Source organism: Mauremys reevesii, linkage group 1 (assembly GCF_016161935.1).
Source record: "Mauremys reevesii isolate NIE-2019 linkage group 1, ASM1616193v1, whole genome shotgun sequence".
Taxonomy (NCBI): domain Eukaryota; kingdom Metazoa; phylum Chordata; order Testudines; family Geoemydidae; genus Mauremys; species Mauremys reevesii.
Window position 1 is genome coordinate 282,105,981 of NC_052623.1, and position 23,461 is coordinate 282,129,441.

The 23,461-nt window shown below is 46.3% G+C and overlaps 1 protein-coding gene and 1 long non-coding RNA gene across 8 annotated transcripts in view; one reads left to right on the plus strand and one right to left on the minus strand.

Annotated features, from left to right (window-relative positions):
• The window catches only part of POC1B (POC1 centriolar protein B), a 110,453-nt gene that overhangs the window by 47,672 nt on the left and 39,320 nt on the right, over positions 1-23,461 (plus strand). For 5 of the 7 annotated variants that reach the window (XM_039497003.1, XM_039497006.1, XM_039497001.1 and 2 more), the window contains one exon: positions 2,721-2,807. The exons of 1 other annotated variant lie outside the window; for it this stretch is intronic. In XM_039497003.1, the coding sequence (XP_039352937.1) occupies positions 2,721-2,807 (87 nt within the window). Of the gene's footprint in view, positions 1-2,720; positions 2,808-16,960; positions 17,297-23,461 lie in introns of those variants that run through there. One more of the 7 variants, XM_039497005.1, reaches the window with a different exon arrangement.
• On the minus strand, positions 690-15,162 carry LOC120376900. Its single transcript, XR_005587473.1, has 4 exons — positions 14,927-15,162; positions 2,607-2,816; positions 1,864-1,950; positions 690-926 (listed from the first exon to the last, which is right to left on the minus strand). It is a non-coding gene; the product is annotated as an uncharacterized LOC120376900 (long non-coding RNA).

Below are 23,461 nucleotides of genomic sequence, written 5' to 3' on the forward strand. Positions count from 1 at the left end.
TTGTGTTGTACAATACGGCTTGCATCATGATATACCACAGCTATACATTATGTAAGATGCTTTCTTTTTACAGGTACCCTATTCCTCACACTGGCCATGCAATTCATTTACTATTCCTTAGCTCTATGACACACTCTTCTACTTTTTATCCAGTCCAAATATTTGGACTGTAAGAACATATTTGGACCAAACATGTTTGAACCGAAGAACATATCAGAGGGTTTGATGTTCAGATAACAAGGTGATGGAAATGGTGTAAAAACATAGGGTTCCACAGACATGCATAGCACTTCACATAAACAAGATAGATTCCCTAACCAGAAAAACCTAGTGTAGGGTCCTGATCTGCAGGTTGCTCCGTGTAGGCAGGCCCTTGCTCCTATGTACAGCCTCACTAACTTCACTGGGCCTCCTCATGGGTGTTAGGATCTGTCAACATGAAGCAGCTTGTGTGACTGGGGCCAAAGTAAACAAAAGGCTAGCAAGAGGGGAAAACAAAAGGAAAGGATGGAGAAAGAATAGGACAGCAGTGAGAACACAAAGATTATGTAGTCACATGGGATGTATGTTTTGGTGGTGGTTTAGATTTAATTAAAGCTATGGTTTATAGGCAAGCTTATATCAATTGGATTTTAAGAAGGGATTTTAAGGAAGAGAGACTAATACACAAGAGAAGCAGATATCTGGTTTTATAATAATTTTGAGTTTGATGCTTAGGAGTCATTGATGCATAGGGGATAAGTTTCCAAAGTCTTCAGCATATTTTGGAATAATATATGACCTACATGACATAGGAGGAGTGCAGGGCTCAGCATTCAGTGGCTCCAGTTGTTCCTCTCCATCAGAGCTCTGTGTCATAATGGGTAATTGGTCTTTCTTTCCAAAGGCTGCACATGGAGATCCATATTATCTCCTCTCTTCAATATCTACATGAAATCAATGCAAAATATAGTGAGATGCCATGTACTCAGCTGTCAACAGTATGCTGATGACACTCAACTAATTTGCCTCCTTCACCCAGAAACTCTCCCAGACAGTAACTCTCTCAGCACCACCTAGTGCTGATAACAAACTTAGACAATATAGGACAACATAGAGAAAAGGGTTCTGCACCATCTGGGCTCAGCTTTCAGTTGTTTCCTCATCCGCTATAGAGCTCTGACTCTCAGAGCTTTTCCCCTGTGGGAGTCTTCCCTCATCCTCTTCCAGGCTGTCTTCCTGGTAGTTATCCTTCTCCAGGGCTTGCCAGAGGTGCCATTTGCCCTTCTGCAGCTCCTCTCTCCAGACTGAGCTCTCCACAGGCATCTCATGCTCCCTTCCTAACTGGGTCTAATAATTACATAGGGCCATCTGATTCCTAGCCAGTCAGGTTAGCTGGGACAGTAGCTAATCTGTCACAGCCAAGGCTGCATCCAACGCCCCTTAAGGGGCCAGCCAGCCTGTTTCAAATCTCCCCCAACTAGCGTTTTTACTCAAAAACAAAATCACTCTGAAGTCCACAATAAACTATTATGTGCATTTTACATGCAAGATGCTCAGATACTATGGTAATCGGCAGTCATATAAAACCTTATGATAGGTGTAAGAAGAATTTTCCTTCTGTTTTCATGAGGTTTTTATATTACATTCACATTAATATTTCTCTTAGCTCTCCCATTTTAGATAAAGAAGATTTTCAGAACCATGACAAAAGGTACAAATCAAGCACTTCTAACTTCTGTTCAACTTATAGAACCAAACAATATCAAATAAATTAGTATCTTGACAGCACAGATTTCTGATATTTTGTGGTGTGTAGCTATGTAATGCATTTCAGGCAGAATGCAGATCTTCATAGTCAATCACTTTAATATAGTAGCTCACCATGAATCAGTTTTTGCATGTTTTTCAGACATCGTGACTTCTGTTCAGACGCTTGACCTACCACAGAAACCACTGTTGCCTCATAACCTAAAAAAGAAACATGATTTGCAAATGAGAATTAGAGTTCTTTTGAAAGTAGGGCTTAGGCTTCTAAATGACTTAGATGCTTTTGAAAATTGTACTCATAGTCTAGCTACGTGCAATCATATTTCCAGAGCGGAAAAAGATGAAAGCATAGCAGAAATTTTACAAGGACTCTTCAGAAGAATAGACTGCAGAAACTACATACTTCTCTTTTAGTTTGGGCTTCAGATCACATGAGAAAATATATAGCGGCCACATTTGGAAGCTTGGAAAAAAGCTTCCTGGAATGCATTTCTTCAAAGGTCATTAGTGATTCTATTGGAGATCAGCAGCTGGCTTAAATTTTGGGTAATATCAGAGTTAACTGCCCTGATTAAATCAATTTTATAATTGTTATTTCCACTCCTACATTTTCATATTCTATCATTAAATTTAACTTCTTGGTTCGTAGCTCCTGTGCTAAGAATAAGAACCTTTGAGTCAATTTATTTTTTGGGGGTGTTTGAGGTTTATAACAAAAGTATGGACTGTCAACCTATTTGATATGATCTGCGTTAATATAATTGGTTTCTTAAATGTGTAGTTACCAATACATTATGATTATGATAACAGGAAAGGCTTCAAGAAAGCAGTTTCTTTTATGAATATATTACCCTTACCTGTAGCTGTGTTGATAGGGATGCCCTCATTTAACATATGGTCTTTGTGGGCTCAGTCTTGTTTCCATTTTCTATTGATACAGAAATACTAACAGCAAAATTTGTTTTTGACAGATAGATCCTAGCTTCGATGTGACAGATACACAAACGCTTGACCCACCTGTTGTAGATATTAGTTCCTCCGTGTATTTCAGTTCTCCGGTAAGTTTCCTGGGGAGGGACATGTTTGGAAGGACAAAGCATAGTTTAAATTAATAGGTTAGTGGCAATGTGGACTTCTCTAAATTGATAAAATGTAGTCAGAGTCAGGGGCGGCTCTAGCGTTTTGGCCGCCCCAAGCAGTCATGCGCGGGAGGCGCCCCGGAGCCGCGGGAGCAGCAGACCTCCCGCGGGCATGACTGCGGAGGGGGCGCTCGTCCCGCGGATCGGCTGGACCCCCCGCGGCTGCCGACAGTTCACGGACGTGGCGGCTCCACTTGAGCTGCCGCAGTCATGCCTGCGGGAGGTCCAGCCGAGCCGCGGGACGAGCGCCCCCTCCGCAGTCATGCCTGCGGCAGGTCCGGTCATCCCGGGGCGCCTCCCGCAGGCATGACTGCGGCAGGTCCGCCGGCCCAGCCTGCCGCCCACCCCCGGCCGCAAGGGACGCCCCCTAGATTTGGCCGCCCTAGGCACCAGCTTGTTTTGCTGGTGCCTAGAGCCGCCCCTGGTCAGAGTCCAATAAATAGTTTTACTATTAAGAAAGTCTTAACGTCTTAGCCACCATGTTCAAATTTCCTTCCACAATTCAGTGTTAACCAGAAGATGGTGCAAGAGTGAAGTTTTCACTTGGCTTAAGAGATTTAATCTTTTATTGTACTGAAGAGAAGCTCATAATTAGCTATTGAAAAATCACACATTGTTTCTGTGTAAATATTTAATTTATGAAATATTTGACTTTGCTAACTTAAGTTGCAGACAAGTAGACATACTGGAAAACAAAGAACAGTCTTCTTATTGATAGAGTGCTAATAATGATATTATTTGATTTTTCTCCTTTTATGGTGTCAGCTAGCGCACATCATTCTAAGAAGGAATGATAGGATTAGTTCCTTTTAGTGTTCACTTTCATGTAACAGTGGCGTGTGGGAGGAAAGAAAGGCAATATTTAAATGGTGCTTTCGTAGGAGGAGAAAAATGCACACTTAGTGTTGGATAATAAAAGATGTACTGTTCTAGAGTTAGGTTAAAATGAGAAATCCTTTTCTAGGATGAGAATGTTTCCTCCTTCCCTCTCCCTCCCCCTGAATTATTAGCTCTGAAATTGTTCCACTGAATTTAATTATTAGATGACAGGATTTGTAAAGAGGGTGCTTTCTAAGGCAATGGTAATCACCATAAGTAGGTTTCATCTGGCTAGAGTGGATGGATGATTTTATGGTTAAAGCACTGGACTGTGCAACAGATGTATGTTTTGCTCCCTGTCTTCCCTCAGATTTTGTGTCACTTGATCTCTCTGCCCCCATCTATAAAATGGTGGCAGTAACACCTACATACAGGTGTGTGGTAAGTTATTTAATGTTTTAAAAGTGGTTTGAGATCCTTGGATGAAATGCTGTGTAGAGGTTCTAGTGGTGTTTAGCCCTCTTTCCTCCCAAACTGAAATCCTCACATAACATTTGGCTGTTGCAATTCAGATGCTTTGATCTCCTTAGCAATTTTGCTGTTGTGTTTTCAGTGTCACCAAGAAAATGTAGCTCTTTAACCTAGCTGGGGTCAAAATAATCCACTCACTTTACTGTGTATTTATTTTATAATTCTTGTAAGTAGTGGGAGAGAAAATACCAAAAAAAAGACCACCATAGTAGCATTTAACTTCAGAAAGATTAAGTATACAAAAATGAGGAAGCTATTTAAGTGAAAATTAAAAGTTACAGTCACAAGAGTGAAACAGCAAAAAAACCAATTAAGCGCATCAGAAGTAGGAAGCCTGCCCAACAATCAGTGGGGCTACTGGATGATTGAGGTGGTAAAAGAGCACTCAAGGAAGACAAGGCCATTATGAAGAAGCTAAATTAATTCTTTGCATCAGTTTTCATTACAAAGGATGTGAGGGAAATTCCCACACCTAAGCCATTCTTTTTAGGTGACAGATTTGAGGAACTGTCCCAGATTGAAGTATCAGTAGAAGAGTTTTTGGAACAACTTGTTAAATTAAACAGTAATAACTCACCAGGACTAGATGGTATTTACCCAAGAGTTCTGAAGACATTCAAATATGAAATTGCAGAACTACTAACTATGTTATGTAATCTATCATTTAAATCTGTTTCTGTATCAGATGACTGGCAGCACATTAGCTATCATCCAATTTTTTAAAAAAAGGTTCCATAGGTGATCCTGGCAGTTACAGGCTTCTAAGCCTAACTTCAGTAACATGAAAATTGATTGAAAATATAGTAAAAAAACAGGATTACCAGACTCATATAAAAGAGCACAATATTTTGGAGACTAGTCAACTTGGCTTTAGTAAAGGGAAATGATGCCTCACTGAACATGTGTACAAGAACATAAGAACATAAGAAAGGCCGTACCGGGTAAGACCAAAGGTCCATCTAGCCCAGTATCTGTCTACCGACAGTGGCCAATGCCAGGTGCCCCTGAGGGAGTGAACCAGGCAATGATCTGAAGATCTCTCTCCTCTCATCCATCCTCCCATCCTCTGGACAGACAGAGGGGGACACCACCATTCTTACCCATCCAGCTATAGCCATTTTTTAGCCACCATGACTTATCCAGTCAGTCCTTTTTACCCTTATAAACATAGTTATAGTCTACTCCTCCTCTAAGGAGTTCCAAGGTGTTTCACAAGTGCCATGTGAGAAAGAGAAAAATTTACTTTTTTTACCTTTTGCCTATTAATTTAATTTTATTTTCCTACCCCTAGTTCTTGTATTATGGGAATAAGTAAATTCTTTATTCCTTTTCCTTTCCACACATCACTTTCAATATTTATTTTATATACCTCTCTTATGTCCCCTCTTCCTCTTTTTTTCCCTCCAAGACCTCTAGCTTCTTTCTTTTTCTTCAACCCCTCCCTCTCCCCCCTCTTTTTTTTCTTTTTTTTTTTAGTTCTTTTTTTAGCTTTTTTATTAGTTTTTTTTGAGGAGAGACACCACATCTGAGACCACATCTGTACACAGTATTTATAATGTGGGGCTATATAAATGCATTAATATATTCTCAGTCTTATTCTCTATTATTCCTGTTATCCCCTTTTTATTTTTTGCTTTCTGTTTTGCTTTTTCTGCGTTCTGCTCTTCTGCGTGACTCTCTTCATAGATCTTTTGACTCTCTTTGTAGACTCGGTTAGCTTATTGTATTAGTATGTGTATTTTTTTGTAATTTTTATTTTTTATTTTTTTTTTATTTTATTTTTTTTTACATTTATTTGCCATTTTGTTTTTTTTTTATTTTGTTTGTGCTTTGAGTTTTTGTTGTTTTTTTCTGTTTGGTTTTATCTTTCTTTTCTTGCTTTGTTTAGTCTTGCTTTCTTTCTTACTGTTTCACCTTTTTGTTTTTTCTCCAGATCATAACTTTCCCTTTCTCCAGATCATTTATGAATAAATTGGACCTAGTTTTGGGAACACCACCAGTTACCCCTTCACCCATTCCCCTTTACCCTTAATTCCCTTCCTTTATTCCCTATCCTTTTTTAACCAAAGGACCTTCCTTTTCTCCATGACTTTTTTAATTAACTTTTATTGAGGACAGTTGGTGAGCCTTTTGAGGAAGTGCCTCCTTTGGGACACTATCACTACTGGATCCTCTTGTCCACATGTTTGTTGACCTCTTCAAAAGACTCTTAATTTTAGTAAGACACTATTTAAGACTTTTACAGAAAGAGATAGAAGACATTTATTTTTTATTTTTTTATGTTTTTTTGTTTTTTTTTTTTTTTTTTTTATTTTATCTTAATTTTTTTTTTATTATTTTTTCAATCAACGGAGTGCTTTTATTGGATCACCTGCCCCTATTTAACTTCCCAGTCCCTTTAGCCCTTTTCTTTACTTTTTCATTTACAAACCTCATTGTTTAAAGGACAGGTTATTTTTACAGTTAATTTACAGACCTTTTCTTGGTTTTCATTGTTTCTTTCTTGAGTTCTTTGAGTTGAGTCTGGTATTAATTACTTTGTTATCGTTATGATTTAATTTATCAATTTGACAGTTCCTCAATCTCCACCTCCTCAAACTCCAAAATTCAGTCAGACAGTTCCTCCAGCTCAGGTTCCTCAGCCAGACTCAGATCCAAGACTGAAGCCAGGACATCCTCTCCGCCTTAAATCTTTTAATCCATCATCCTTTTATTTTAATTTGTTTTTTTTTCTTTTAAGCGCCCTTGTTCTTGTTATTCCTTGGTTTCCCATGCTTTTGTTTTCTTTGACTTTTTTTTGCTTTTTTTGTGTTTTTTTTTTTTTTTTGTTTTTTTATTATCTTTGGCTTTCCTTGAACTTTTCTTACTTTGTTTTTTTTTTTTGTTTTCCTTTCTTTTTTGTGCTTTTTTTTTTACTTTTTCTTTTTTTTTTTTTCTTTTTTTTTGCTCACTTTTTTTTTTACTTTTACTTTTTTTTAACTTTTTATTTTTTTATTTTTTTTAATTTTTTTTTTATTTCTTTTAGTTTTTTTTACTTTTCTTTATGGTATTTTTTAAAAAAGCCAAGCAACTTTGCACTTTTTTCTTTTTTCCCACTGCACTTTAACTTTTTTCTAACTACCCCCCTTCATTTTTGCTTGTTCCTTTAACCCCCTAAATTTCTGTATAGTTCCCCTTTTGATTGTCAGTGTTCCACAGTTGGGATGTTGATGATGTTTTCATTTGTTGAATGCCTGCCATCTATTATCACTATGTTATAGTTTCCCTCTCCTCCCAGCTCCTGCGCTCCACTCAGGATTAAATCTCATTCCACTCAATCTGCTCCATCTCCTCTCCTCTTCCCATGGGTTAGCAAATGTTTAATTTTATTTCTCTGCATTTTTTTAATCAAGTAAATTTATCCCCAGTCAATTTGGGGATTGTTGAATTCCCCCACTATTAAATTTCTTAATTTCTTATTTCCTCTCTATTTTAATTTTTGATTTTCATCATCACTATTACTGTCCTGGTTTAGGTGGTGTCCACTATTATTGTATGGGTATTTTACTATAGAGATTACTTTTTTTTGTAGACTTTTACTTTGAATTTTTTTTTATATTTTAGATATTTACTTCATTCATTTTACTTCTTTTTTACTTTACTGCTATTGTCTCCCTGCTCCTATCTTGTAGTGCCTATATTTTGTACCCTTGTGTTTGTGTCCCGGTGTCCCTTTCCACACCATGTTTGATTGTCTGTCATATTATGTATATCCTCCTTTTATACAAGGCACCTCCTTTATCACATCTTATTATTTATTCCTCTGGCATTTGTTTAGACTTTGTTCAAAATTTCTTACACTGTATTTTCTGCCTTCTGTTTTTATAAACTGTTTTTTTTTATTTGCCTGCCTTGATATTTATCATTGATTCTATTATCCTCTTTTCTCTTCTATTATACTTCTCATTCTCTCTCCATCATCTCCTGTCTCTAGACTCTCTTACTAGATTCTCTATCATCTGTCTCTCTCTGCTCTCCACTTCTCCCTGATCCACGCATCTCCCTCTCTGCTGCAGTTTTTTTAATTAAGCTCTTCAGCAGCATCTGTTTAGCCTAGCCAATTCCTAGCTCTCCTTGGTCTATTCCTCCTCTCCTCCTCCTCCTCCTCCCATCTCCAGTCCCTCCTCCCATCCTTCCTAGTTTCTCCCCTTCCCTACCATCTCAGAACTTCCTCCTCTCTCTCTGCCTCCCTCTGCTGCTCTGCCTGCCTACCTGGCCCTCTGCTGCCACCACCAATGAGGCGTCCTGGATTTGAGCCCCTCTTCTAAGTCCTGCACTAGAGAGCAGCCTAAATTTCTCTCCTCCACTCTCTCTCCTAACCCTTCCTACATTATTACTCCCATGTTCCCGGCCGACCGGCCTTCTACACTACACCATCGGCTAGATGCCCTCCTCGACACTAGCACCCCACATCTAGATGCCCAGTCACCGGCTATCACAGCACCAGCATTCTACATTCAGCTATCTCGATTCTCCATAACTAACCTCCTCCTAACTACTGCTGTTCCTCCCCCCTGGAGAACCTCACCCTAGAGAAGTCCCACCCTCTAGGCTCCCGGAGAACCCTGGAGACGGAAGGCCCTACCCAAAGAACTCCCTCTGGTTTCCTCTGCTCTCTTCCTCTCTGGGCCCTCCTCCTCCTCCTTGCTCCTCCTCCAACAGCTGGTCTAGGAAGGACCCTCTCAGGAGAGTGCTACTCTCTCCCTCTCTCTCTCCTCTCTCCTCTCTTCTCTGCTCCTCTCCTCCTCCTCTCCTCTCCTCCAACGTCCCCTCCAGGCCCTGGAGGTCAGCTCATCCCACCCGAGGCAGCACACAGGCCCCACCCGCCACAGGGCCTCAGCATCATATGGCAGGTACTCCCCTCCTGCAGATCCCCTTCTGACAGCTGCTGGCTCTGCCTGCATTGTCTCCTATAGTAAAGTGTGAAGTTGGTTTAGTTTAGTTTATTTTTGGTTTTAGTTTGTTTTTTTTTTGGGGGCACTGGGGGGGGGGTTAGTTGAGGGGGCACTCGGAAGGGAGGCCCCTCCCCCTCCTCTCTAAACTCCCCCCTTCCCTCTCCTGCCCTGCCCCCTGTGCAAGCCCTGGTGATCTAGTGGATAAAGGTGTACTTGGACTTTCAGAAAGCCTTTCACTAGGTCCTTCACTAAAGGCTCTTAAGCAAAGTAAGCAGTCATGGGATAAAAGGGACCGTTCCTTTCATGGATCAGTAACTGGTTAAAAGATAGGAAACAAAGGGTAGAGGTAAATGGTCAGTTTTCAGAATGGAGAGAGGCAAATAGCTCTGTCCCCCAGGAGTTTGCATTGCGACCAGTACTGTTCAACGCATTCATAAATGATCTGGAAAAAAGGGTAAACAGTGAGGTGGTAAAATTCGCAGATGATACAGATTACTCAAGATAGTTAAGTCCAAAACAGACTGTGAAGAGTTACAAAGGGATCTCACAAAACTGAGTGACTGGACAACAAAATGGCAGATGAAATTCAATATCGATAAATCCAAAGTAGTGCACATGGGAAAACATAATCACAACTATACATATAAAATGATGGGGTCTAAATTAGCAGTTATCACCCAAGAAAAAGATCTTGGACTCATTGGGGATACTTCTCTGAAAACATCTGCTCAATGTGCAGCGGCAGTCAAAAAAGCTAACAATGTTAGGAACCATTAGGAAAGGGATAAATAATACAGTAAATATCATAATACCATTATATAAATCCATGATACACCCACAGCTTGAATATTGTTTACAGTTCTGGTTGCCCATATAAATAAATAAATAAATATTGGTATTGGAGAAGGTACAGCAGAGAAGGCCAACAAAAATGACTAGGGGTATGGAGCAGCTTCCATATGAGGAGAGATGAAAAAGACTGGGACTGTTCCGCTTCAAAAAGAGATGACTAAGTGGGGGCGGGAGGGCATGATAGAGGTCTATAACGCGGTGACCCCTTTCACGCAGCAAGCCTCTGATTGCGACCCTCCTTATACATTAAAAACACTTTTTTATATATTTAACACCATCATAAATGCTGGAGGCAAAGCGGGTTGGGGCTGGAGGCTGACAGCTCACAACCCCCCATGTAATAAGCTTGGGACCCCCCTAGGGTCCCATCCCCCAGTTTGAGAACCACTGGGCTATAAAATCATGAATGATGTGGTGAAAGTGAATAGGGAAGTGTTATTTACCCCTTCACATAACATAAGAACCAGGAGCCACCCAATGAAATTAACAGGCAGCAGATTTAAAACAAACGAAAGGAAGTACATCACACAATTCACAGTCAACCTGTCGAACTCATTAACAAGATGTTGTGAAGGCCAAAAGTATAACAGGGTTCAAAAGGGAATTTGATAAGTTCATGGAGGATAGGTCCATCAATGACTATTAGCCAAGATGATCAGGAATGCAACCCCATGCTCTGGGTGTCCTAAGTCTCTGACTGCCAGAAGCTGGGAGTGAATGACAGGGAATGGATCAGTCAGTGATTGCCTGTTCTGTTAATTCCCTCTGGGGTATATAGCATTGGCCACTGTTGGAACACAGGATACTGGGCTAGATGGACCTGTGGTCTGACCCAGTAGGGCCACTCAACAGACAGAATTTTCTGGCTATTCAATAATTTTTGAAGTGTGTTGCATCTGAATCTTAACACTGATTGCAGGACTCAAGTGTACATGTATAGATAACAAAGAGAGATATTATAAAGCGCCCAATCACTTAATTTAATCTCATTCATTTATTTACCTGACCTATGACTGCTTTATGAAACATTTGTGTCCAGAATGCATCTTGTGGAGTTGAATAATAAAATGAAGTGTTGATACATCCCTGGTAGCATCCCCTTGATTGCTGACAGAATCCCTTTCACTTTATAGCCTTTTGTCGTCCTTATTATAAGAGAGAGAACTACAAAACTCACCTATATGACTGCCAATAATGTACCAAATGTGAGTGGGTTTCTTGGTTAGCTTGTCCATCTATCACTCAGCCATGGCTCTCACCACACCCTTCTGCATCATAGAATCTGTGCTTGTCCCTTTCTTTCCTCCCTCTGGCTGCATTTCAACATAATTGTTCCCCTTACCCCCTACAGTCCCCACTTTCTCCTTTCCCCACCAGCACAAATCCAGATCCCACATCTACACCCTCCACTTCCCCCTCACCTATGATGACATTTGCCCCACCTTCCCTCCATCACCCATCATCTCCCCATCACCTGTTCATCCCTCTCGTGCCATCATTCCTAATCTCACCCGCCCCCCTTGCTGTCTCTGGGACACCCACTCCATCTCTTAAAGAAAAATGAAACAAAATGCTCCCTCCCTCGGAAAGCTACAGAAGGCTTCTTTCCCCAAAATCCTTACAAATTTTAGATTAGTTGGGGGAGCTCTCGCTAAACCTTCCCATGGCGAGCCTAATCCTTTGTCGCTTTGAGGGCCTTCTGTATACCTTGCCTTAGGACCCTTGTATAGGGTCCCTGTAAACCATAGGAAACTCAGTAGGGCCCCAACCTTCCAGGAAGAATGTTTCTATCTATTGCGGGGGGAGAGGGGAATTGCTACAAAGTGTCAAAAAATGTTAATTTTTTAAATTTTGAACTACCTTTTTAGGGTATTCTAATTCACTTTATACTTGTTGGAAAAATTCTACCTTAAACCAATCTATCCTACCATCTTTGAGAATAAGACTTTTTTGTGTATTTTAGATTAAGGGACAGAATTAGATTTCTAATGAGAAAAGTCTCTATAACCTTAATTATGGAGTGTCTTGCTGCCTTATTAAAATTATGAAAGCTTTGGGAGTTACTGAATTATATGTTGAAATAGTTCTTGGGCACTATGGACTATTGATTGTTAGTTCTGTTGCAGTAAAATGAGGAAAGAAAGCAATCCCTAGATGTGGCTGTGTGTTAGCTTTTCCTTGTTTGGTTTTTTGTTGCTGTTGTTCATACAAGAATAATAAAATAACTGGAATTTGCACCATTGTTAGCAAGAAGAGACTGCCAGTTCTGAATATTCCCCCCCTGCAATCCTATTGTAGCCAATAAATACTACAAACTGGGGAGGGGGGTCACGAAGGAACATTCAGGGGGACACGGCGGGGCCCAGGCTAGCCTCCACAGGGGGTGGGGGAGGGAGCACCACCTTGCCCCAGCCCCAGCTCCAGCACTCCTGGCCCCAACCACAGGCCTGCTCCCAGCCCCAACTGCAGCTCGGCTCTGCTCCCAACCCCAGATCCCAACCACAGTTTCGGGGTGTGTGGGGGGCCCAGACAACTTCCATTACAGGTGGGGAGGGGGTGTGCCAGGAAACTTTTTGGGACCACTGAAATATTATTTTATGGACAAAATATATTCAGGAAGAGAGAGTTCACTTGTGAAGACAGAAAATATTTCAGTAACTGTTGTGACACCGGGGTATCCTAGTTACTAGACAACATTGCAAAACCAGTTAGGAGCCACATCCTAACTACTTACGTAAGCAGAGATTTGAAAAAATCTACTCGAAAGAACACAATTTATAAAGATGTAAAAGTTTAAAAACTAAATGTTGTACTATCTTCAAAATCAATGTGGAAAAAAGGGTATTCACCTATTGTCCCCCTCAAATAATGCCAGTAATTTGTAATTAATCTGCTAAACTTATAATGAATAGTAAATGTAGCTCATTAAAAATACATTGATCTTTAGGATAACAACATTCTTCATTGGCAAGATATAGAATCACAGATTACAGTTCTTTAATGTGTGAGGATCGCAGACTAGTTTGTTTTTGTTATAAAGGTGGCTTTCTCTCTTCCATTCAAAACACTACTTGCCTTCTCCCTCCCCTCCCCCGCCCCCACTGTACTACAGACATCTTAGTATTGTCTTTGTGTTCCTGAGTTACCAAAAAGTAAAAGTTGGAAAGGACTTTTTTTTTTCCTGTAGGACTGTTTCTTTCTGCCCCACCCTTTGGTTTTTGCTTATATGTTGAGAGTGTATTTTTTCAATTAAATGTGCAAACCAATGCACAGTTAACCTCAGGTCCCATGATAAACCTGGGGTAAGCTGATGTCTCACTAGCTGTTCTGACAGCAGCAGGAAATCACTCTGAAGGCTCTCTAGTGTTCCATCTGTTGACCTTGCTCATGTAAACAGGATTTGAAGGAAGCAGAGCAGTGTGAAGTCTGAACTAGCTATGTTGCCTGTAATACATATTTGCTGCCCTCTCCTCCATTGATACTTATCAAATGCAAGATGTATTTTTTGTTCGTACACAATATCGACTCTACAATTAAGACCGTGTGCTAAATATTTTAAGGGGGGGATAAGCATTGTTCCTTTTTGCTTGGTGAGGAGTAGATTAATTTGAAGGTTTTCAAAATGTTTTAAGTGATCAAATTTTTTTTTATTTTTTTTTTTTTGGAGACAGCGTAACATTTTAAAGAAGGGGTTAGGAACAAAGTTAATGCTCAGAAATTATCATTCAGAAAGATGAAATATTGCTAACTAGTCCATGCCCCTTTAGTAGTAGGTGTCTGGATTTCTCGATGCTAAAAGCAGAAAAGATTTTGTCTTATTTATTTTCACAGACATTAACATAGACTCCCCTTCTTCTCCCACAACCTCTCCCAAGAAAGGTGCCTATCCACAACTCTAGCAGTTTTTTTTACACACAATTGAAATTACCTTCTGGGATGTGACTACTACCAGTATAGATTAATTGTCATCATATGCCACGTAGGCAAGTAGTAGCCAATATGGCAGCAAGATTTTGCACCATTTTCCCCTCCCAATGTACAGGCAGTCTTCTCCAGCTCTTTCCCTATCTTACTGGAAGAAGCTGCCATTGATACCTCTGGCTGGGGCACCATCTTTCTTCCTTGGCTTAACGCAGCATCAGAATTACATGGAACAGAGGAGAACAAAGAAAATCTCTACGAAAAAGTGAAGGAAGAAGGGACCTTTCTGTTCCTCTCTCTACAGTTTTGAACAGGGATCTACACTGTTCCTCCTCCTCCTCCTCCTCCGGCCTGACCTGTACAATACACTAAATGAGCGTGCTCTTAAACTTCCCTTGGTCAGTGTAGGCTACAATACTGTCTCTCTTTGGCCCCTCTTGCACATTTCCTGGGCACAAGCTCTGTCTGTTACTCCTTCAAGAAAATGGGATCCTGCAGCCCAGCTGCTCTAGGCCCCAGAACCAGTGCTGACCCACCCAGCCTCCCCAGTAGCTTGAGCACACTCATTCCCTCTGCTCCAACAGTGTGGTCACTCTAGGTTTATGGCTTAACTCTCTAGGAGCATGTGATAGGTGAAGCAAACAGACACATAGATAGGCCTTGCAAAGGTTTCCGAGCACACTCATTCTTTTTACTTAGATAGCATAGAAGACCTACAGATCCAGAAAAGTTATAATAAAACACTACACACACTTTCCTGACTCAGTTTCCTCCTCATTCTGGAGCATTTCCTTTGCTTATGTCAGAGTTCTCTGAGGAATTCTGAATTCTTCTCCAAATTATGGAGTCTCTACTCCTCCTCCAAGTCAGCTTCCTTTTACCTTGCCTCGTTCCAGAGTTAAACAGCCCCTGCACTCCCTGTGCCCTCCTCGCAGGAGAGCATGCCCCTCTCTTTCTTTCTCTTGAGTTTATAAATCTTACCACTAACACCTGGTTCCTTTGTTCTGCTGCTGGGAAAATTCTGCTGCTCCAAATCCTACCCGTCTGCAGACAAACTTGCTTGGGCTAGTTTCTCAACTGGAGTACAGTCGTTAGCCTTAACAACTATCCATTGTCCCTGGTCCTGGAAATACGTAATACAGCCCCATGGCTGACTGCACATACAGTGAGACATCTAATGATACAACAATTTAATAATTTCATCAATCAGAATTCATAAGTTGTACATAGGCAGAATCCCCAAATTGTCTCAGGTTTTGATTCTCTGGTTCTGGAATGCAGTCACATCACAATTACTTGACATGTGCAGTATACGTGACTTTAAGAGGCATGCTCGTGCAATTGATAATGGATCTAAAAATTAGCTATACACAAGAGGGAAGTAATACATATGTAATAAGGGAGAGATATGATCTTAATGGCCTTTCCTTGCACTGTTTATAATGATGATATTCTAACAGGACATGTAACTACTAGTATACTAAGAAAGAATTGGGAATGTATGTTGCATTGCTGCATAATTAAGTATTAATATATGCCAGGGTGTTCATTAATAGTGCTTTGAGTCAATTGAAGACTGAACTTGACTTAATATCCTATATAGTTGGAGAGGAAGATTTCCTGTGCTATTTTTAAGTATGTAGCCTGTGCCCAATAATTACATTCGTTCAGCTATAGTATTAGTTAATAAGTAAAGTCGTTAATCATGTTTATAACAGTAGTGCTTAAGGGCCAACCAAGACCAAGGCCCTATTTTGCTAGGCATTGTACAAATGCAAAGTAGTGGACTGTACCAGATGTAGTCAAGCTCCCTTGGCTGGACACTTGCAAAACTGCTGCTGGGGGATCCAATCTCTGCATTCCATGTACCACTAGTGTTCTGGGGCTGGGCATAGTTTAAGCACTGTCTCTGGCTTTGGGCCTCTAGGCAGGCACACAGGTGCAAACCTTATGTCTGACCCCATGCTCTTGGCAATGGACTCCCTGCGATCCCATTTTCCAAAGTTAAGCCATTAGAAGAGTAGCAGCCAAAGCCGGGATCTCTGGACAGTCAGGGCTTGTCCAGGTGGAGATATAGTATGCAGCCTTCACCAGGGTGTGAATGTACAGTGCTATTGCCACACACACAGCTTCACTCGGCACCTGCACCTCTTCTCCCCTGTCCCTTTCCGTTTGTTTCCATTTAGCCAATCCCCTCCTAAGTAATCCCACCCAAAGGGTGGAACGAATCATGGAACTGACATATTTGCCATCATCATCTCGTTCACTCTGCTTGTGTGTTATGCTCAGTGGCGGGTTATCCACTGGGCTAATGGGGCACATGTTCTGGGGCCCTGGGAAAATGGAGGGCCTAGGAAAATGGGTGCCCCCCGACCCAACCCACTCCTCCCACCCAGCACTCCTGCCAGGGAAGCCCCTGTGCCCCAACTCTGCTCCCCAGCAGGAGTGCTGGATAAGGGTGGGGCAAGCCCCCACGCCCCAACCCCATTTATCGAACAGGAACATCAGGGAGGGGCAGGGGAGACTGCAGGCAGAAGGGGTGGGGAGGGGCTCTCACTTGCTCTGGCCCAGGGCCCCACAAAATCCACCTCTAGTTATACTCCTTCCCCCACCCCGTGTCTGTCTTGTCTATTTAGATGGTAAGCTCTTTAAGACAGGATTGGCAATGGGGCCCTATTCTTGGTTGGCCCTTAGGCAATACTATAATAAACATGATTAATAATGAAATTCTTAATATTTTGTTTCATGTTGTAAAATTAACTGATTATTTTCTAGTAGATGAGGTATAGCTGGCAAAAAAAAAAGTCAATTTTTTTTTAATGTGGCAGCAAAACACAGTGTTAAGTGAAATGGTTAAAGAAAGTTTATCAAGTCAGTCTGTTCTTTTTTGTAGTTCCTTTAGCAAATCAGCACATTTCTGGGAACTGGATGTGTAAAAGTTCCAGGTATTATTTCTATGTCATAACTTCCTGAGATACTGTACTTGTAAGCTGTCATAGTAATTTTTTTCCCTAGGCTGGGAATCTAAGCTGTTTATCCAAGTTCTCACAGCTGATTCTGAGGCATGTAGAAAATGTCCGGCAGCTATCAACCCACGCATCCAATAACAACTGGTTCCTTCCTCTTCCTGTGGAAGAGTAACATCCTCTGAGAAGAACTGTACCCTGAGGAATGCAAAAACTAGCAGCTAGTCTTTCACACAGGAAATAACTACTAAAGCACTTTCAGAAAAGCGCTTCTTTCACTTGGACTGTCAGCTTGTAATGATCTTTCTGCTGACCTAGGATATGATTTATTACTGGTCTAAATGCCATTTGTGAGTCTGTTAGTTCAATGGAAAATAAAGAACCTAGCAGTCACCAGTTCCGTAAATCTTTTAAACCCCTCTTGTTTTGGATATAGTGGCACAAGTGAATTTAGTTGAGTATTTTATTCAGTTAATTTAACTGAATTTTAAAATGATGAAAATGTTTGGTGGTGGTTGTGTTTATAGTGTGTGTAATATGTGGTTCTTCTTCGAGTGATTGCTCCTATGCATTCCAGTTAGGTGTGCGCGCCGCGCGTGCACGGCATCTCGGAACTTTTTTACCCTAGCAACTCCGGCGGGTCGGCTGGCGCCCCCTGGAGTGGCGCCGCTATGGCGCCTGTTATATACCCCAGCCGGCCCGTCCGCTCCTCAGTTCCTTCTTACCGCCCGTGACGGCCAGTTGGAACTGTGGAGTGCTCTCTGTCCTCCACTACCCTAGCTCTCGCTAAAGGTTTTTTGTATATAGTTAGTTCATAGTACGTGTAGTTAGTTGTTATAGTTAGTTAGTTAGGTTTTAGTGATAAGGTTAGGGGGGTTTCCCCTCCCTTTCCTCCCCCGGTGCGGGCTCATGCCCAAGGCACCGGGCTTTAAGCCCTGCGCAATCTGCCAGAGGCCTATGCTGATCGGGGACCCGCCTCGGCGAAGGTCATCGCACAGACAAGTGTCCGATCTGTTCCGCCTTCAAGCTGAGAACGCGTAAGGAGCGGGACAATAGACTTAAGCAGCTCCTCATGGAGGCGTCGCTACAGCCCCCGGCACCGGCCGCGCCGGCACCGAGAGCCTCATCGGTGCAGAGCGCACCGGCTGCTCCGAGCCGCTCCGGCGCCGCAGCCTCAGCCAGCAACTGCGAAGACCCGGCACCGCTCCCTTTTGCCTGCTAGGAAGCGCAGGCTGGCAAAGGCGATCGCTAAGTCCCGCGCTGAGGACTCAGCCAAGACTATTGCGCCACCTGCGACTCCCGCAGTGGCCGTGCACCAGGCGGGCACCGGGCCGTTGACTCCGGCGACGCAAGGGCCGTCGAGTCCGGCACCGCCACGCTCCCCGGCACCGTCCACGGTTGAGCCACGACTGCCGTCGACGCCGGAGACATTCTCCGCGGCGCGTGAGCTGATACAGCTCGTAGAGGCACCGAGCCTCTAGCCCCCGGCACCGCCGGTGCGGGCTGTCGCGTCCGTGGGAAAGCCGGTGATGATGATCGGGCCGCCGGCACAAACGACGCTCCCGGTCCCGGTCACGCTCCCGGTCCCGACGAAGGTCGCCATCTCGCCGATCCCGATCTCGGCACCGCTCGCCGTCCCGGTACCGGTCGCCATCCCGACGCCGGTTGGAGTCCCGGTACCGTTCGTCATCCCGGTACCGGTCGCACTCCCGGCACCGATCCAGGTCCCAATCGCCGTTGCGTCGGCACCGCCGGAGGTCTCAGTCCCGGCACCGTTCCCGGCACCGCGACTCCCGCAGCCACTCCCGGCACCGCAGATCCCGCTCCCGGTCGAGCTCCCGGCACTGGTCGAGCTCCCGGCACTGCGGTGACCGACTGTCTCGGTCACCATCCCGGTACCGGATGTACACGCACCATTCCTCGGCACCGTCTGTGGACAGACTGCCGCCTTCGGCAGTACAATCCGTCAGCGCCTCAGCACCTCCTTGGCCATCCCGCCCAGCATCGGTGGCCTCCGGCGCTGACAGCAACGCGCACCTGCCACCGACCCCACACGGCGAACCTCAGGGGTCTCAACGGTGGGGCTTCTGGGTTCCCTGGGCCCAGTATGAAACGCAGGGCATACCGTTTCCCCCGAGAGACTCGGCCTCCAAGCGCAGGGTCCCCGAGGCAACGGTTAGCCGGCCGGCTCCTTCACCTCGACGCGAGCCCTCCGTTCCGCCGGACCACCAGTCCTCCATGCAGCATGACCCAGCCGAGGCGCAGTCAGCAGCCCTTGCGGCGGAGGCCGTCGTGCAGGGCTTGTCCTCATCGTCCTCCCCGGACGAGGCGGTGGCCGGTGCTTCAGCCAAGGAACCGCCGCCCATTGACCTGAAGGCCCACCAGGATCTGCTTCGTCGGGTGGCGGCGGCCATGGATCTCCCAGTAGCGGAGGTCCAGGAGGACGAGGACCCCATTACCAACGTGGTGGGCGCGGACGCTCCCGTGCGCGTGGCGTTGCCCTTTGTGAAGACAATCCAGAAAAACGCCACCACGCTCTGGCAAACACCCGCATCCATCCCTCCCACGGCCCGCGGGGTTGAGCGTAAATACTCAGTTCCCCCTACGGGCTATGAGTATCTTTATACCCACCCGACCCCGGACTCGTTGGTCGTGCAATCGGTTAACGACCACGAGAGGCACGGTCAACCTGCCCCTGCGCCTAAGTCCAAAGACGCCCGGCGCATGGACCCGCTAGGCCGCAAGGTCTACTCGGCAGGCGGCCTACAGATGCGCATCGCCAACCAGATGGTCCTCCTCGCCAGGTACGTCTATGACATCATGACGTCCCTGGCGAAGTTCACAGAGCTCCTGCCATCAGCCTCCCGCCAGGAGTTTGCGGCGATGTTGGACGAGGGAAGGAGATCATCTAGGTCCTCCATCACGGCCGCCCTCGACGCTGCGGACTCCGGAGCTCGGACCTTAGCCTCCGGCGTGTCGATGCGGCGCATCGCCTGGCTGCAGTCCTCCACCCTGCCACCGGAGGTGCAATATACACTGCAGGACCTGCCCTTTGACACGCAGGGTCTCTTCTCTGAGAAGACGGATTCCCGGATCCAGGCCCTAAAGGACGGTCGCGTTGCCATCCGCACCCTAGGGATGTACACGCCGGCGACACAGCGCAGGTCCTTCCGGCAGCAACCCTCCCGGCCCTTCTACCAGCAACGCTATCGGCCGTACAGTAGCCGGCGACCGGCTCAAAATCGCCGTCGTCCTTCCGGCAATCGGCGTAGCCAGGGCCAGGCCTCTTCCAAGGCCCCTCAGGGGGCCAAGCAGGCCTTTTGATGGGACGCTCGAGGACGGCCCATCACTCTCCCTACCGGATCCTTCCCCTTTATTTTACAACCACCTTTCCCATTTTCGGCGTGGTCCCAATTGACAACAGACAACTGGGTGCTTCAAACAGTCCAGTCGGGATACCGCCTTCAATTTGTTTCACCCCCACCTTCCCACCCACCCTCCCTGTCCCTCTTCAGGGACCCCTCTCACGAGCAAGTCCTCTTACAAGAGGTTCAGACTCTGTTGAGCGTGGGTGCCATAGAAGCAGTGCCTCAAGACAGGCGGGGCAGGGGATTCTACTCCCGTTATTTTCTCATCCCCAAAGCGAAAGGGGGGCTACGTCCTATCCTGGACCTTCGCGAGCTGAACAAGTACCTGCTCAAGCCCAAGTTTCGCATGGTCACCTTGGGGACCATCATTCCCTCTCTGGATCCGGGAGACTGGTTTGCCGCCCTCGACATGAAGGACGCCTACTTCCATGTCGCGATTTATCCTCCTCATCGACGTTACCTCCGGTTTGTGGTCAACAACGCCCACTACCAGTTCGCCGTATTGCCGTTCGGGCTCTCCACCGCACCGAGGGTATTTACCAAATGCATGGCGGTGGTTGCCGCAGCCCTCTGCCGTCGTCGGATACATGTCTACCCGTATCTCGACGACTGGCTGGTTCGTGGACAGTCTCGGCAGCTGGTGATGGTCCAGTTGACAGACATACTGTCCCTCTTCCGACGGCTTGGGCTTCTCATCAACACCGAGAAGTCCACCTTGATCCCGTCGCAGCGGGTGGAGTTCATTGGAGCGGTCCTCGACTCCTCGTTGGCCCGGGCTTGCCTACCGCGAGCTCGACATCAGACGATGGTCCCCCTCATCCGGGACCTCGTCTCCTTCCCAACCACGACGGTGCGCTCCTGCCTCCGCCTCCTGGGCCACATGGCATCATGCACCTACGTCACCGCGTACGCGCGGCTTCATCTCCGCCCATTTCAGGCTTGGCTCGCGTCGGTGTACCGGCCGCATCGAGATCCCATCGATATGGTGGTCACAGTCTCCAAGCCAACCCTAGAGTCCCTCAACTGGTGGCTGGACCAGGAGATTGTTTGTTTGTGTGGGAGTCCCGTTCCATCCTCCTCACCCGTCCGCCACTCTGACCACGGATGCATCAGCGCTCGGTTGGGGAGCTCACCTGGGCGATCTTCACACCCAAGGCCTGTGGTCGCCCCAGGAGCTCGCTCTGCACATCAATGTCCGCGAGCTGCGAGCGATCCGTCTGGCCTGTCGCACCTTCTGCACCCACCTGCAAGGCCGCTGTGTGACAGTGTTCACGGACAATACCTCAGCAATGTTCTATGTGAACAAGCAGGGCGGAGCCCGCTCTTCCCTCCTCTGCAAGGAGGCAATGCTCCTGTGGGACTTCTGCGTGACCCACTCCATTCACCTAGAAGCGTCCTTTCTTCTGGGAGTACAGAACACGCTGGCCGATCATCTCAGCAGGTCTTTCTTCTCCCACGAGTGGTCTCTCCGTCCCGACGTCGTGCACACAATCTTCCGCAGGTGGGGGTTTCCCCAAGTAGACCTATTCGCATCCAAGGCGAACAGGAAGTGCCACCTGTTCTGCTCGTTCCGGGGTCACGCGCCGGGATCCCTGTCGGACGCCTTCCTGTATTCCTGGAAGGATCACCTCCTCTATGCCTTCCCTCCGTTCCCGCTCGTCCATCGAGTATTACAGAAGCTTCGGAGGGACAGAGCCACCGTCATTCTCGTAGCTCCGGCCTGGCCGAGGCAGCATTGGTACTCCCTGCTGCTCGAGCTCTCCGTTCGGGATCCCATCATCCTTCCGTTGTGGCCAGACCTCATTACCCAGGACTTCGGCAGGCTCCGCCATCCGAACCTGCAGTCCCTCCATCTTACAGCTTGGTACCTGAGTGGTTGACCCACGCGGAGAGGGACTGTTCCGCGGCAGTTCAGCAAGTCCTACTAGAGAGCAGAAAGCCTTCCACTCGCTCCACCTATCTGGCGAAATGGAAGCGGTTCGCGCTCTGGTGTGACCAGCGAGGCCTCAATCCCTTCGTCGTCCCTGTCCCTACCATCCTGGACTACTTCTGGTACCTTAAGGAGCAAGGTCTTGCGGTCTCCTCCTTGAGAGTTCACTTGGCAGCAGTATCCGCCTTTCGTCCATCCGTGGAAGGTCGGTCCATCTTCTCTAACCAGATGGTCTCCCGCTTCCTCAAAGGCCTGGACCTCTTGTACCCGCCGGTGCGGCGTCCTGCCCCGACCTGGGATTTGAACCTCGTGCTGGCCAAGCTGATGGGTCCTCCTTTCGAGCCCTTAGCCACGTGCTCCCTGCTCTACCTCTCCTGGAAGACGGCCTTCCTCGTCGCCATTACATCAGCGAGGCGAGTCTCTGAGCTCCGCGCTTTGATGGTTAGTCCGCCATACACCGTCTTCCACGCGGACAAGGTGCAGCTTCGACCACATCCGGCCTTCCTCCCAAAGGTGGTGTCAGCCTTCCACCTCAACCAGGAGATCTTCCTCCTGGTGTTCTTCCCGAAGCCGCATGACTCGCCTCGGGAACAACAGCTGCACACCCTCGACGTCCGCAGGGCACTTGCTTTCTACATCGAGCGGACTAAACCCTTCCGGCGCTCGCCCCAGCTGTTCGTAGCGGTTGCTGACCGCATGAAAGGCGAGCCGATATCCTCTCAACGGATTTCCTCCTGGGTCACTGCGTGTATCCGGACCTGCTACGAGCTTGCTCGCGTGCCGCCATGCCGCCTCACTGCACACTCCACGAGAGCGCACGCCTCGTCGGCCGCCTTCCTGGCTCATGTCCCCATCCAGGACATCTGTCGAGCGGCCACCTGGTCTTCGGTCCACACCTTCGCCTCCCACTACGCGTTGGTGCAGCAGTCTCGAGACGACGCAGCCTTCGGCTCCGCGGTATTACACTCCGCCACGTCTCACTCCGACCCCACCGCCTAGGTAAGGCTTGGGAATCACCTAACTGGAATGCATAGGAGCAATCACTCGAAGAAGAAAAGATGGTTACTCACCGTAGTAACTGTTGTTCTTCGAGATGTGTTGCTCCTATCCATTCCAGACCCGCCCTCCTTCCCCACTGTCGGAGTAGCCGGCAAGAAGGAACTGAGGAGCGGACGGGCCGGCTGGGGTATATAACAGGCGCCATAGCGGCGCCACTCCAGGGGGCGCCAGCTGACCCGCCGGAGTTGCTAGG